The sequence below is a fragment of the Hylobates moloch genome, unplaced genomic scaffold (assembly GCF_009828535.3).
Source record: "Hylobates moloch isolate HMO894 unplaced genomic scaffold, HMol_V3 SCAFFOLD_3, whole genome shotgun sequence".
Lineage (NCBI taxonomy): Eukaryota > Metazoa > Chordata > Mammalia > Primates > Hylobatidae > Hylobates > Hylobates moloch.
The window spans coordinates 173472000-173488498 of record NW_026652278.1 but is presented as its reverse complement, the minus strand read 5'-3'; the positions used below and the strand labels follow the sequence as shown (position 1 = coordinate 173488498).

The following is a 16499-nucleotide window of genomic DNA, read 5'->3' as shown; positions in this document are numbered from 1 at the left end:
AAGCGTGAGCCACCGCGCCCGGCTCTTTCTTTTTTTTTAATTAAGAGGGAGTCTCGCTCTATTGCCCAGGCTGGAGTACAGTGGCAAAATATCAGCTCACTGCAACCTCTGCCTCCTGGATTCAAGCGATTCTCTTGCCTCAGCTTCCTGAGTAGTTAGGATTACAGGCGCCTGCCACCACACCCAGCTAATCTTTGTATTTTTGTAGAGATGAGGTTTCACCACGTTGGCCAGGCTGGTTTTGAACTCCTGACCTCAAGTGATCCATTCCCCTCAGCTTCCCAAAATGCTGGGATTACAGGCGCGACCCACTGCACTTGGCCTTAAACTACATTTCTTCAACTCTGGTTCCTGATTTGTTCTAGTGAGGCCTTAATCTAGACACCGTCATATTACATATGACACTTGACACTGTCTGGTACCACCCAAAGTTTAAACTTTCATTCCATCTTTATGTATCATAGTACATTACCTTTTGATGAAAGCTTTTTATCTCCATAGATCAGTGGCATTTCAAACCCTTGCCTGAGACTCTCAGGAATGTGAAGCTGGTTTTACATCAAGGCCTAGTACACACAATGCACTTAAGTAATAGAAACAACGGTTTCATGAAACTTACTCTTATAATATGTAATGCACTTTTTTTTTTTTTTTTTTTGAGACGGAGTCTCCCTCTGTCCCCCAGGCTGGAAGCACGATGTGAGCTCACTGCAACCTCCGCCTGCCGGGTTCAAGTGATTCTCCTGCCTCAGCCTCCCGAGTAGCTGGGATTATAGGCACATGCCACTACACCCAGCTAATTTTTTATGTTTTTGGTAGAGACAGGGTTTCATCATGTTGACCAGGCTGGTCTTGAACTCCTGCCTCAAGTGATCTGCCTGCCTCAGCCTCCCAAAGTGCTGGGATTACAGGCGTGAGCCACTGCGCCCACCTATAATGCACTCTTGATTATTACACTGTATTCTACTTCTTTATCAGTTTAATGATTGACATGAGCTACTGAATTGATTTTAAACTGGATTGTGACCTGTAGTTTATAAAATATTGCTCTGGGCTATGCTATTAAACCATTTACTTTTGAAATTTGAAGAAACAATTTAAAAATTTTAATTGCAAAGGTATTCTTAACCGCACAACAAAGTAAGAAAGGAAAAACAATAACCACAGTTGTTTTTAGAGTCCAGAGTGCTCACCGTTACACTGTGGGGTATCCACAATTCTTTTTACTCCACTCCTTGACATTTGTTTTCAAAGGTGACATTTTTGGGAGTTTAATGACAGTGTTATAAGACCTATTCACCATTCAGTAGCTATTTTAGTTTGTTTTTCCTTTTACATTCAAGTGGGCAAAATTAGATTATGATCAGCCATAGTCTTTACGTTTGTGATGACCCATGATCGCAGGCCTCTATCCGAGTTTTTATATTTCTCCTTCCCCTGACCACACTACTCCTCTCCCCTCCCCTCATGGGTTTATACTCATGTTAAATGTATGTCCTTCCAATCCACGTTCTATAACTTGGCTTGTATGTTTATGCTTATGAAGAATATAGCATTGTTTTGTGTATGTTTTAAGTTTTATGTAATTGTATCATTGCTTGCTTATTTATTTATTTATTTTGAGACAAGTTCTTGCCCTGTAGCTCAGGCTGGAGTGCAGTGGTGTGATCATGACTCATTGCATTATCAACCTCCTGCGCACAAGTGATCCTCCCACCTCAGCCTCCTCAGTAGCTGGGACTACAGGCACGCCACTGTGCCCAGCTAATTTTTATTTTTTAATTTTTTGTAGCAGTGGGGTCTCATTATGTGGTCTGGAACTCCTGGGCCCAAGCAATCCTCCCACCTTGGCCTCCCTAACTGCTGAGATTACAGGCGTGAGCCATGGTGCCAGCCTCGTTGCTTTTTAAATTCTGCTGTTTTATTCAATGTTATTTTTGTAGATCTCAGTGTATCCTTTTTGGCAGATATGTGCTTACACAACATTTTATTTATTCATTTTCCTCTTAATAGACAGTGAGGTTGTTTCTCATGCATTGCTATTGCAAACAGTAGTAGATGCTATGCTTTCGTGAACATCCTGTGTACATGCCCAGGATCACACAACTGGGAAGTAGCAGAATCACATTTTGAGTCTGGGTGTGTCTGACTCCATTCATTCGTTTCAACCACTGAGCAGACTCCCACTCATCACTTATGTGCCTAATTTATTACACAAACACTATTAGGGTAACAGTAATGGAACTGTAATGGGGTTGTATGTCATTTTTCTTTTAACAGGTCAATTCTTAATTTATGGCCTCCTCTCCCCTAGTTTTGCTTTAACTGTAAATTGCATTATTAATTCAGTATAGAAAAGTTTTGTATTGTGTATTTTTCATGTTCATACATCATCTAAATCAAGGGTCTACAAGCTGGGCACAGTGGTGTGCGCCTGTAGTCCAGCTGCTCTGGAGGCTGAGGTAGGAGGATCACTTGAGCCCAGGAGTTGGAGGCTGCAGTGAGCTAGAATCCTGTCACTGTACTCCAGCCTGTGTGATGGAGTGAGGACCTGTTTCTTTAAAAAATTTAAATAAATCTATCAACCAAGGATCTACAAACTTTTCTTTTTTTTGAGATGGAGTCGCGCTCTTGTCGCCCAGGCTGGAGTGCAATGGCGCGATCTCAGCTCACTGCAACTTCTGCCTCCCGCGTTCAAGTGATCCTCCTGCCTCAGCCTCCCTAGTAGCTGGGATTACAGGCACGCACCACCACACCCGGCTAATTTTTGTATTTTTAATAGAGAAGGAGTTTCACCATGTGGGCCGGGCTGGTCTCGAACTCCTGACCTCAGGTAATCCACCTGCCTTGGCTTCCCAAAGTGTTGGGATTACAGGCGTGAGCCACTGCGCCCAGCCTACAAACTTTTCAGTAAGGGATCAGATGGTAAGTATTTTAGTCTCTGTGGGCCATAGGGTCTCAATCACAACTACTTAGCTCTGCAGTCGTAGTGTGAAAGCTGGGAGAGACAATACATATGCCCATCAGTGGGGCTGTGTTCCAGTAAAATTTTATTTACAAAAACATGGCAGACAGGATTTGGCTTATGGACAGGTAGTTTGCTGACTCCTGATCTAAGTGATAATGTTAACAGAATCGTAATATTTATCTATAGAAGCTTTTCAACGTTACAAGTAATGTTAGAATTCCCTTATTTATTTATTTATTTATGAGATGGAGTCTCTCTCCGTCGTGCAGGCTGGAGTGCAGTGGTGCGATCTCAGCTCACTGCAGCCTCTGTCTCCTGGGTTTCAGCAATTCTCCTGCCTAAAGGCTGCAGAGTGTTGTGGCTGGTTTAGGATACAGATTACATAATCTTTTACTCCCTGATTTGATGTAAAATAGAATTAATTATAATATGAATATGGTGAGCACATAATTGCATTTTTTGCTATTTTTGTTTTGTTTTTAAGACAGAGTCTCACATTGTCGCCTGGGCTGGAGTGGTACAATGGCGTGATCGCAGCGCACTGCAACCTCCACCTCCTGGGTTCACGCCATTCTCCTGCCTCAGCCTCCTGAGTAGCTGGGATTACAGGCACACACCACCACACCTGGCTAATTTTTTGTGTTTCTAGTAGAGATGGGGTTTCACTATGTTGGCCAGAGTGGTCTCCAACTCCTGACCTTGTGATCCACCCGCCTTCGCCTCCCAAAGTGCTGGGATTACAGCATGAGCCACCGTGCCTGGCCTTTTGCTGTTTTATGATTGGAAATTATTTTATTGTCACTTTTGACTATCAGTGTGTACTCATGGCTTCTCGTATAAATTATTTTTTCGTTTTTATGTATATTTGTCTTTTTTCAGTGCTGAATTGTCCAACTTGGACAGTGGAAGCCTCTTTAAACTGATCCTCTGTTTCATTCCCGCCACCCCAGGCATATTTGTGAATATTGTGCTTTCTGGCAACAATAAGCTGATCCAGGCTCTTTGCCTCCAGAAATGCAGTCCCCTGCCTGCCAAGGAGTCCTGGGGTTTTTTTAGTGGAGAATAGTATTAGAAGGTCAATTCTGGGCGGGGCGTGGTGGTTCACGCCTGTAATCTCAGCACTTTGGGAGGCCGAGGTGGGCGGATCACAAGGTCAGGAGATCAAGACCATCCTGGCTAACATGGTGAAACCCCGTCTCTACTAAAAATACAAAAAATTAGCTGGGCGTAGTGGCAGGCGCCTGTAGTCCCAGCTACTCGGGAGGGTGAGGCAGGAGAATGGCGTGAACCCAGGAGGCGGAGCTTGCAGTGAGCCAAGATTGCACTACTGCACTCCAGCCTGGGTGACAGAGCAAGACTCCGTCTCAAAAAAAAAAGAAGGTCAATTCTGATCTTAAGGTTATCAGTAGTAGATAATGTGACACAGCTGCTTTGACCACTGTAATAACAGATAAAAAACATTTTTTAAAGACTATTACTTTATAGTGATGTTTCTAATTTAACTGTATAGAGTATTAAAATATTTTAAATCAATTTTTTATCACAGTAATACATAAATTTATAGGTCAACTAGTAATTTAAGGTCTATAACAAAAACAGTGGTCTCTAGGGAAAAAAACACACAAAAATCAGTGGTCCCTGCCCCCGATAAAGGCAACTACTTTGAACATTTTAATCCATTTTTTGTAATACTTAACTCCATGTGTCTGAATAATATGCCTTGATTTTTCCATTTTAGACAGCCATTGGCTATCTGCTGTGAATTTCTCCTATATCAGACCCCCTTTAACACAGTAAGACATATATACTCTTCCCCTTTCATTTTCTATATGTGGTTTTGGCAGTTTGTGATTACATATTCAGAAGTTCGACATACCTGTGCAGCCTGTATGTGTGACTTAGAAATTTTGTTCCTCTTCAAGAAGGGATGGGGAACCTTAACAGGAATCATCTCCTTGTCTCTCCTTCTTTCCTCCTAACTGCAGTAAAGGAGCAGAAAGGGGACAAAGACAGCAAGTCCTGAAATATGTCAGTCAATCCTTACTGCACGACTTGCACTAGAATCGTGTGTTTGAACTGGTTTAGCTGGTCCTATGAGATGTTTCTTCTTTTCCTTTTATTTTTTTGACTTTTATTCTCAAGGGAGGTGACTATGAGTTTTTTTTTTAACTCTATCCTTTCTTGTTTTAAACTCTAATTGTACTTAATTTGTATATCTTTGGGGTTTTTGTTTTTGTTTGTTGTTGAGATGGAGTCTCGTTCTGTCGCAAAGCTGGAGTGCAGTGGTGTGATGGCGGCTCACTGCAACCTGCACCTCCTGGGTTCAAGCAGTTCTCCTGCTTCAGCTTCCCGAGTAGCTGGGACTACAGGCACGCGCCATCACGCCCAGCTAATTTTTGTATTTTTAGTAGAGATGGGGTTTCATCATGTTAGCCAGGATGGTCTCAATCTCTTGACCTCGTGGTCCACCCGCCTCGGCCTCCCAAAGTGCTGGGATTACAGGCATGAGCCACCGCGCCCGGCCTTTTTCTTTGTTTTCTTGGACTTAATTTATAGAAGGCAGATTATCCTTAAGGTTCACTTAGGTAAACATGTTTGTGACATCCCTGCCTTGATGATCTGTTATTTTCTTGTGAACTTAACTATGGGACTTTTTTATTTTTCAGATAATTGGTAGAACTTGTTACTCATAGAACCCCATCATCACTTCACTGAGTTACTTTTTTTTGTTTTTGTTTTTACAATGTTTCTTTTTATATATTAAACACACTTGTCATTTTGGGAAAATTATTTAATTATTGTATACAAATGGAAAGTATTTGGAAATCACTCTTTAGTCTGATGTTTACGTTTTTTTTTTTCAGATGTATTTTTGCCATCATGGATCAATTTGGAGATATATTAGAAGGTGAAGTGGACCATTCTTTCTTTGACAGTGACTTTGAAGAAGGAAAGAAATGTGAAACTAACTCAGTTTTTGACAAGCAAAATGAGGACCCGAAGGAAAGAATAGATAAAGATACAAAAAATGTAAACTCAAACACTGGAATGCAAACAACAGAAAATTACCTTACTGAGAAGGGAAATGAAAGAAACGTGAAGTTTCCCCCAGAACACCCTGTAGAGAATGATGTTACACAAACTGTAAGTTCTTTCTCATTGCCAGCCTCTTCAAAATCAAAAAAATTGTACGATGTTACAACAGGACTTAAAATACACGTGTCCATTCCAAATAGAATTCCCAAAATTGTAAAAGAAGGTGAAGACGATTACTACACAGATGGAGAGGAAAGCAGTGATGATGGGAAGAAATACCAGGCAAAGTCCAAGTCCGCTAAACCATCTACTAACGTTAAAAAAAGCATAAGGAAAAAGTATTGCAAAGTTAGCTCCTCTTCCTCCTCCTCTTTATCTTCCTCACCTTCAGGTTCACGTACAGATCGTTTAGATGCAGGGTCTGATAGCCATCTACCTGATTCGTCTCCATCATCCAAGAAACATGTATCTGGTATAACCCTCCTGTCACCAAAACAGAAGTATAAATCAGGAATAAAATCGACAGAAACCCAGCCTTCAAGTACTACACCAAAATGTGGCCACTACCCTGAGGAGTCTGAAGATAGTGTGACCGACGTAAGTCCCTTATCAACTCCAGACATTAGCCCTCTTCAGTCTTTTGAACTGGGCATAGCAAATGATCAAAAAGTGAAAGTTAAAAAGCAAGAAAATGTGAGCCAAGAAATATATGAAGATGTTGAGGATTTGAAAAATGATTCAAAATATTTGAAAGCAGCCAAAAAAGGGAAAGAAAAACAGGAGCCTGATCCCTCCTCAAAGTTGTCTTCAGTGTTAGACTCCAGTTTAGACCACAGACATAAACAGAAAGTCTTACATGACACAATGGATCTGAATCATCTCTTGAAAGGTAATTTTATTTTCTTCTTAAAATATGTGTATTTAAATATTATATATTGAGCATAAATATTAAATGCTATGAATTTGCATTGATTGTTCTAGTAGATATTTTTTATTGTTGGGAATGATTGATATTAGTAACTTCACCAAATACCCTATTTTGCCATAAAAATATCTAGAATATCATTTGTATTATTTTGTGTAGTAATTTGTATTTGTATAATACAAATTTTATTTTAGTGCCTTACAAACTCAGAATGCCTAGAGGAAACAGATGGATAAGATAAATGAGAGAAGGGGAGCCAGATGTTTTTCCACTTTTGATAGAGACTCGGGCATATTTCACTTTCTTCTTTAAGAAAGGCAGCAGTGCTCAGGTTAACACCCTCATATCAGGGACAGTGGCAAGAATGCTGGCAAATGAGAGAACTCAGAGTAAACTAAAGAGGACTCTTCAGACTTTTAAGTTAAAGGCTAAAGAGCATTACTTAAAAATAATCACCAAATTGATGAAAAACATTGTTGCTTTAAGATATAAGATATTTTTGAATTAGAATAGTCTTTTTGCTTTGTTTCTTATCAATTTATTATTATTTATATTTAGTTTGAAAGTAACAATTTTCCAGTTCAAATAAAAGCAACTTCAAAGTTTATCTTTGGATTAGTTAATAGAACTAATAATACTGGATAGGTTTTAGGTCAGTTGATGATAAAGTTTTTAAATTGTAAATAGAATTCTCTGTCTTCCTTTGTTTGAAATGTTAAAGTCTTTAGCTAGATAAATTGCATATGGTAGCAATGTAAGGGCATAAATACCTTGTTAGTAGAACATGGTCAAATTGACAGTGTATTTAGAAGCAGTTCACACTTGATGTTGCCGCTGTTGTAGGTTTCGTTTTTAGTTTTTGAGACAAGGTCTTTCTCTGTCATCCAGGCTGGAGTGAAGTGGCATGACCACAGCTCACTGCAGCCTTGACCTCCTGGACTTAAGTAATCCTCCTGCCTGAGCCTCCTGAATACCTAGGACCACAGTCATGCCCCACCACACCTGGCTAATATTTTTTATTTTTATAGAGATGAGGTTTCACTATGTTGCACGGGCTGCCTGGAACTCCTGGCCTCAAGCAAACCTCCTACCTCCGCCTCCCAAAGGGCTGGGATCACGGGTGCACGCCACTGCATCTGGCCCTTTTGTAGGTATTTTTTCCCCCTTTCTCTGATTGTACCTACTGATTTTTCTCCCTTTCTCTGATTGTACCTATTGATTGTTTAGAGTCTCTGAAAAAATCACACTCCTAGTGGCTAAGCCTCCACCCCGTAAATCTTTCCTAATAAATGCTCATTCAGCCTCTTAGAACTTTCAGCATTAAAGAGTTTTCTATTCATGCCCTCAATTCCTCCCATAAGAACTAAAGTGATCTTTTACAAAGTAAAAAAAAAGTAAATCAATCCTATTAGTTTCCACTCTTCAGTGACTTATATTAAAGTAATACCTGGCCAGGAGCAGTGGCTCACACCTGTAATCCCAGCACCTTTGGAGGCCGAGGTGAGCAGATCGCTTGAGGTCAGGAGTTTGAGAGCAGCCTGGCCAACATGGCAAAACCCCGTCTCTACAAATAATACAAAAAATTAGCCGAGTGTGGTGGTACACGCCTGTATTCTCAGGTACTTGGGAGGCTGAGGCATGAGAATTGCTTGAGCCTGGGAGGCGAAGGTTGCAGTGAGCTGAGATCGTGCCACTGCACTCCAGCCTGGATGACAGAGCGAGACTCCCATCTCAAAAACAAAAGTGTGTGTGTGTGTGTGTGTGTGTGTGTATATATATATATGTATATATGAAGCCAGGTGTGGTGGCACATGCCTATAATCCCAGCTACTTTGAAGGCCAAGGCTAGAGGGTCCCTTGAGTCCCACCTAGGCAACATAGTGAAACCCTGGATATTATTATTAGAATAATAATAATATCAGCCGAGCACAGTGCTCACGCCTAGAATCCCAGCACTCTGGAAGGCAGGGATGGGCGGATCACCTGAGGTCAGGAGTTCAAGACCAGCCTGGCCAACATGGCAAAACCCCGTCTCTACTAAAAATACAAAAATTAGCTGGGCGTGGTGGCGAGTGCCTATAGTCCCAGCTACTGAGGAGGCTGAGGCAGGAGAATTGCTTGAACCCAGGAGGCGGAGGTTGCAGTGAGCTGAGATCGCACCACTGCACTCCAGCCTGGTGACAGAGCGAGACTCCGTCTCAAAAAAATGATAATAGTAATAATATCTGAATTCCTTATTATTGCCTAACAGACTCCAGATCAGTAATTCTCATCCCAGGCAGTGCATTAATATCACCTAGAGAACTCTTTTTTGAGACGGAGTCTCGCTCTGTTGCCCAGGCTGGAGTGCAGTGGCGTGATCTCGGCTCACTGCAAGCTCCACCTCCCATGTTCACACCATTCTCCTGCCTCAGCCTCCCGAGTAGCTGGGACTACAGGCGCCCGCCACCTAGCCCGGCTAATTTTTTGTATTTTTAGTAGAGACGGGGTTTCACCGTGTTAGCCAGGATGATCTCGATCTCCTGACCTCGTGATCCGCCCGCCTCGGCCTCCCAAAGTGCTGGGATTACAGGCGTGAGCCACCGCGCCCAGCCGAGAACTCTTAAAACAAATACTGATGCCTAGGCTGTGCCCACAGGGATTCTGATGCAGTTGGTCTAGTACGCTAGTGAGATTGATGAGAACCATTGCTCTACGTTGTATGGATGTTGCTGGCCTTTTCCACCTGATGTCGAATTGCCGAGCTCCAGTCACACTTTGTTGTTGTTGCCGCTCCTGTTGTAAGGACACTCCGGGTTTTTTCCCATTGGTGAGGCACTTGCATTGCCGTGGCCCTTTTTCTTTGCAGAGGGCTCTGCTTCTACCTGTTTCTCAAGTCTGTCAGTTTATACATCACTGCCTCAGAGAGCCTTTTTCTAGACATCTACCTTTGGGAGCTTTACACTCACCACGCCTCTCTGTGTCGCAAAAGCCTGTTTCTCTCCATCGGGATACTACTAGACCCTGAAATTAGCTTGTTTGCTCGTGTGTCCCATTGCAGTGAATGAAAGCAGGATCTTAGTTCTTGTTGGAATTCCCAAATATAAGCACATAATAGACAGTATTTGTAGACTGAGGGGACTGTCAGGAAGCTGCTTCTGTCGCACAGCTCTGCTGGTTAGGAAACGTATTTCATATGTTTCATGGAAATTTGATTTTATAACAGTTGCCCATTCCTGTTAAATTTGCCGTCTGAAATACATAGAGAATAAGTCTGTGCATCCTTCTGCATTATAATCTTTAAGACATTTGATTAATATTCTCCCCTGGGTAAAATCTCTAATTTTTAATCAAGCCATCTGGGGTAACAATTTTCACTTTTTTCTTCTAATTCTTATGGCCACTTTCCAGTCTGTGTGTTCATTAGTTAAGCTAGAGTATACGATTCGCTAGGTGGATGACTCATTGGGTTGATAGACAGCAGGCTGCAGCTGTCTTCTGGATTTCCAGCACCAACCTCAACTGCTGTAACACAACAATTTTTAAGCATTTCGGTCTTAGGACCCTTTTACATTCATTAAAGTTATTGAGGATTCTGAAGAGCTTTTGTTTGTATAGGTTATAGCTTATATCTGTAAATATTTACCATGTTAGAAATTAAACATTTTAAAAATACTGATTTGTTTAATAGTAGTAATAAACTCGTTATATAGTTGCCATATAATGTAAGTAACATATGTCATGAAAAAGGTGTATATCCAAAAAAATTAGTGATTTTTGCTAATCACTAGTGTCTGGTTTAATAGAACATAGCTGGATTCTCAAATCAGCTTTTGCTTATAATATATTATATATCTGTTATAATCTATATATCGTTGGCTACAGGATGTACAGAAAATCTGGCATATACAAAATGTTCAAAAATGAAGGAGTATTTTAATAACCTTTTCAGTTAATTGTGGATTTTTTTTTTATACCACAAGTTGTATTTTCTTTTTTGTTGTTGGTTTTTTTTTTTTTTTTTTTTGAGACAGAGTCTCACTCTGTCGCCCAGGCTGCAGTGCAGTGGCGCAATCTTGGCTCACTGCAAGCTCCGCCTCCCGGGTTCACGCCATTCTCCTGCCTCAGCCTCTCCGAGTAGCTGGGACTACAGGCGCCCGCCACCATGCCTGGCTAATTTTTTGTATTTTTTTTTAGTAGAGACGGGGTTTCACCGTGGTCTCGATCTCCTGACCTCGTGATCTGCCCACCTCGGCCTCCCAAAGTGCTGGGATTACAAGTGTGAGCCACTGCGCCCGGCCTGATTGATTTTTTAATGTATATTTTACCTGTGCCTGGTTTTGGAATGTGACATATTGGGTATTTGGAAAATATTGTTTCACTGAGCTTACAAATGTTGGCAGGCCAGGCGCAGTGGCTACGCCTGTCATCCCAGCACTTTGGGAGGCAGAGGTAGGCAGATCACTTGAGCCCAGGAGTTTGAGACCAGCCTGGGCAATACAGTGAAACCCTGTCTCTACAAAAAATAGAAAAATTACCTAGGCATGGTGGTGTGTGCTATTGTAGTCCCAGCTACTAGGGGAGGTTGAGGTAGGAAGATCACTTGAGCTAGGGAGTTAGAGGTTGCAGTGAACTGAGATCACGCCACTCCATTCCAACCTAGGAGACAGAACAAGACCATGTCTCAAAAAAAAAAAGGTTGGCAAATTTCCTAATACATTATATAGAAATCATAGTTGTTAATATCACTACCAGCCTCATCAGAAAGCTCTTGAGAAGCTGTCAAACTCATGGTGGCAGATACAAGTTTACCTAAAATACTATTTTTTGCTAAAAGCTCAAATTTTATTATTGGTAATAAATACTGTCAACTGTTTTCCTTGAAGTGACAGAATTGTTCTTTAAAATTATATTTGTAATCCAAAAATTGGATGGTGGTTGAAATTAAATCATAAAATGTCATGAAGTAATGCAGATTGCTCAGTAATATTGTGTAATAATATATATCTTGATATATTTGGCTTTTTTCTTGTGCATCAAATTTCTATTGCTGCATTGCTTTTCCTTCATAATTCTTACTGTGATTTATATGTGTTGAACCCATTTCCTGTTCAGGAAAAAAAAAGCGCAGCTCACTGCCAGCACTCATTTCTTGGGGCAAATGGGAAATGTATTAAAAAGTAGCAGCCTATTGTTTGGCATTAAAAAATATTGTTCTGGCCGGGCGCGGTGGCTCACGTTTGTAATCCCAGCACTTTGGGAGGCCGAGGCAGGCGGATCACGAGGTCAGGAGATCGAGACCACAGTGAAACCCCGTCTCTACTAAAAATACAAAAAAAAAAAAATTAGCCGGGCATGGGGGCGGGCGCCTGTAGTCCCAGCTACTCGGAGAGGCTGAGGCAGGAGAATGGCATGAACTCGGGAGGCGGAGCTTGCAGTGAGCCGAGATCGCGCCACTGCACTCCCACCTGGGGGACAGAGCAAGACTCCGTCTCAAAAAAAAAAAAAAAAAAAATTGTTCTTATAAAACTAGGTTAAAAATGGATTGAAAAGAGAAATGTTCTAGAAGATAAATTAAAATGTTTAATATGTCTAGTGGGCTTTATTTTTTAAATATGGGCTTGTTTGACTAAATCATAATTTTTATTTTTAAGGGGATACTTCCATTTTTTTAAATTTTATAAGTACTATTTGATCCCACAAATTATAAACCCCACTGTATCCTAGGAAAGAGGATTAAAAAACGAGTATATGGCCGGGTGCGGTGGCTCACGCCTGTAATCCCAGCACTTTGGGAGGCCGGGGCGGGCGGATCACGAGGTCAGGAGATCGAGACCATCCTGGCTAATACAGTGAAACCCCGTCTCTACTAAAAATGCAAAAAAATTAGCCAAGCATGGTGGCGGGCGCCTGTAGTCCCAGCTACTTGGGAGGCTGAGGCAGGAGAATGGCATGAACCCGGGAGGCGGAGGTTGCAGTGAGCCGAGATCGCGCCACTGCACTCCAGCCCGGGCGACAGAGCGAGACTCCGTCTCAAAAAAAAAAAAAAAAAAAAAGAGCATACAAAAGGAACGTATTGTTTCAGCCGATAAAAAGCTTCTTACAGGAAGAAAACACTCGATTCGTAGAATTGTCAAGTTTTTAAAAACCATCTAATAGAAAATAGTCTGATTTCTGGGCTTTTTGTTAAGGGTCATCAATGATTATCCAGGATTTTGAATACAAGAAAGGAATTCCGAATGAAACAATGTTTCTCATATAACAGGTTGCCCAAAGATACAATAGACTTCAGGGTTGATTGAGTGGCTCAAAACGTCATCGGGGACCTGCTTTCTAGCACTGTGTTCCTCCAGCCCTGGTGTTGGCTTCATTCTTAGGCTGCTAGGAGATGTCTGCAGCCATTTTCACTGTTTACCTTCAGACACAACAGTGTCCAGAGGAAGAGACAGTGTCTCTTCTCTGACTCTTGGAATGGAGGAAACTTCTTAAAGAAATTTGGCCCAGTCACCTTCCACTTAGGTCTCCTTGACCAAAACTGGTTACACTCCCATTCCCGAACCAGTCGTTGGTAGGGGAAATGGGATTATCCTGGGCCAAGCAGGCTCACCCTGGAAGTCAGGGATCTGTGAAGTAGGAGGAAAACAGATGTACAGTAATTGGGCAGCCAACTTTGTCCAACAGAGCTTCTCAAACTTTAGTATGCATACAGTTAACCCAGGGATACTGTTAAAATGCAGATTCGGGTTCAGTAAAACTAAGGTAAGAGCTAAATTGGCATTTCTAACCAGCCCCTACTGGTGATACCTGTGCTGCAGATCTAGGGACCATAGTCTGAATATCAAGATACTGAGTAAACTATTTGGTTCCATTGAAAATAAAGCATTCTTCACTCTTCCTATCTAACCCATTTCTGAAACTTCATTGGATATAGAGAACCTAAATATTTTTAACTTTTAAATAAGAAAAATAATCCTACCCCAAACTCCTGAACAGTTCCCCAATTATAATTAAATTGAAATACTGTTGAAAAACATTTAATACAGATGCTGAGCTAAAATGTAGAAGGGAAGCTTTATTCATAGTACTGCATAGTAAGGAACCCCTAATAGAGATTTGCCAGTAGGTGGCGCTCAGGGCTTTTTAAGGCACAGGAACAAACATGGCATTTTGCCAGTTGGTACATCTGTTATTGGAGTCCATAATATAACAATCCACCAAGGATTCTTCATAACAATAAAGCATTTTAAACACTAATTATGACAGTCTATTATATAAGGTATTGCAATCATTTTTCAAAATTATCATTCATGCTCGATTTACACAGTGAAGCATTTCAGATCCAAAATTATTTTCCTATGTTTTCTTTATTTTCCACCATGTAACTGCAACTGTGGTCATGGTAGGTGGCTTGTGCCTTTTCTGCATTCATCTCTCAATATACTTTATCACTTCTAACTTCTAAATAAGCTTTTCTAGGCTGCTTCGGCTTACCTAATTTCTTCACTGCCTTTTCCACTTCCTGGAACATAAATCCACTTAGTGTGGGGAGGATGATGATGAAGACGACAGGTGAGCCCATCAGAGCACGGCTGAGGCAGGAATGCAGCATACTGTCTGCATCCTTTCAGTTTAAACATTTTCACAGACTTCAGTACAGAGGTTCGGTAAACCAGTTTACTGCTTAAGGTAGTGAATACTGAGTAAAAAATTTTGCAAGTTAACAGCCATATTAGGTGAGAGTTCAGATAATGAGGGATACCTGTATAGCCAACCACATCAACATTTATTGGTTTAAAAGACCTTTTTTTTTTTTTTTTTTTGAGACGGAGTCTCGCTCTGTCACCCAGGCTGGAGTGCAGTGGCGCAATCTCGGCTCACTGCAGCCTCCGCCTCCCAGGTTCAAGTGATTCTCCTGCCTCAGCCTCCCGAGGAGCTGGGATTACAGGCGGGCACCACCATGCCCGGCTAATTTTTGTATTTTTAGTAGAGATAGGGTTTCGCCTTGTTGGCCAGGCTGGTCGTGAACTCCTGACCTCAGGTGATCCGCCCGTCTCAGCCTCCCAAAGTGTTCCGATTACAGGCATGAGCCACCACACCCAGCCCTTTTGTTGTTTATGAAATAGAAATTTGAACTATAAAATATTAAGCCTATGAAACAAAGATTAATAAAAGAATGTAAAATTGAATCTACCAGTATAGGGCATGGAATGACGAAACAGTGTTGAACCAAGGTAAAGACAGTTTTGAAAGTGGAATAAAATTTAGGCTTCTGGGTGTTAGCGACATGATCACAAACAAGCCAGCAACTGTTCTGAGCTTCAGGCACTCTATTTGTAGGAGGAGATTGTTGATGTAGGTTGCTAGGGTCCATTCTAACTTCAGAGTTCTTCGGGTTCTGTGAGAAATGGTGGAAGAAGGGAAGATCATTGCAGACTGGCAGTATTAGATACAGGACTTTGAAGTGGATCTTGAAAGATGAGTCGAATTTCTGAATATTCAACCTCTTTTAGCTCAAGGGTGGCTGACTTGGGGAATTTTCCACCTCCATGCAAAGCTGCCTTTGCTATGTAAATGTCAAAAAATGGTTGGAATTAGATGCTTGATCTTGAGCTGTAAATCCCTGAATAGGCAGAGAGGGCATTAAAAAAATGGAGTAGTAAACAGAAGTTTAGACCTCAAGTTATGGTATGAATCTCACCTATTTGGAGAGCACTGAAGACGTTGACCACACTAGATTTAAAGATATGTTTCATATTTTGTATAGGTAAAATTAGGTCACTTTAAAAAGAATCTGAAACAGCAAAAATTTAAAACGTTTTAGAAATACATGGCCTCAAAATCTACTATATAGACTATGAAATAATCACTACAGGATGTATTTTGAGAAGAAAAATAAATATAAGAAATGAGATTAAAAAAGCATTGATGAGCAAAGAAACTGGTTAAATTTTTTGCTAAAATGATACCAGCGTGTGAGGGATTGAAGTAAAGTGCCTTGTTCAAGGGAAGAGACAGACCCTGTTATGTTCCATAAGAAAGGAGATGCCCATACTGAGATTAGCTACCAGCACGTCCTGCCTGGCAGCACATTTTATCCTTTCTTCCTGGCAAACTGCAGGAAATCTCAATACCCTCAACACACTACCAAGTATTGCCAAACATTTAAGAAAAGCAAAAACCAACAGAGAGGCACCAGACTCATAGCTGAAGAATGTAATACTTCAAACTCTTAAAAGAGCAAGCTTGATGATTTTAGGATCTTTGAGGACAAAACTGTTTTCACTAAGACTATGCCAGCCGGGCGCGGTGGCTCATGCCTGTAATCCCAGCACTTTGGGAGGCCAAGGCGGGTGGATCACCTGAGGTTGGGAGTTCGAGACCAGCCTGACCAACATGGAGAAACCCCGTCTCTACTAAAAATACAAAATTAGCCAGGCGTGGTGGCACATGCCTGTAATCCCACCTACTCGGGAGGCTGAGGCAGGAGAATTGCTTGAACCTGGAAAGCGGAGGTTGCAGTGAGCCGAGATCGCGCCATTGCATTCCAGCCTGGGCAACAAGAGCAAAACTCCGTCTCAAAAAAAAAAAAAA

General features: G+C 41.4%; 2 protein-coding genes across 5 annotated transcripts in view; one reads left to right on the top strand and one right to left on the bottom strand.

The window, feature by feature from the left end:
* CFAP97 (cilia and flagella associated protein 97) overlaps positions 1–16499 on the top strand; it is a 47242-nt gene that overhangs the window by 8240 nt on the left and 22503 nt on the right. For all 4 annotated transcript variants that reach the window (XM_032149023.2, XM_032149024.2, XM_058436964.1 and 1 more), the window contains exon 2: positions 5833–6893. In XM_032149023.2, the coding sequence (XP_032004914.1) occupies positions 5849–6893 (1045 nt within the window). In that variant the 5' untranslated portion in view covers positions 5833–5848. The remainder of the gene's footprint in view (positions 1–5832; positions 6894–16499) is intronic.
* SNX25 (sorting nexin 25) overlaps positions 1–16499 on the bottom strand; it is a 184683-nt gene that overhangs the window by 166384 nt on the left and 1800 nt on the right. The window lies entirely within an intron of this gene.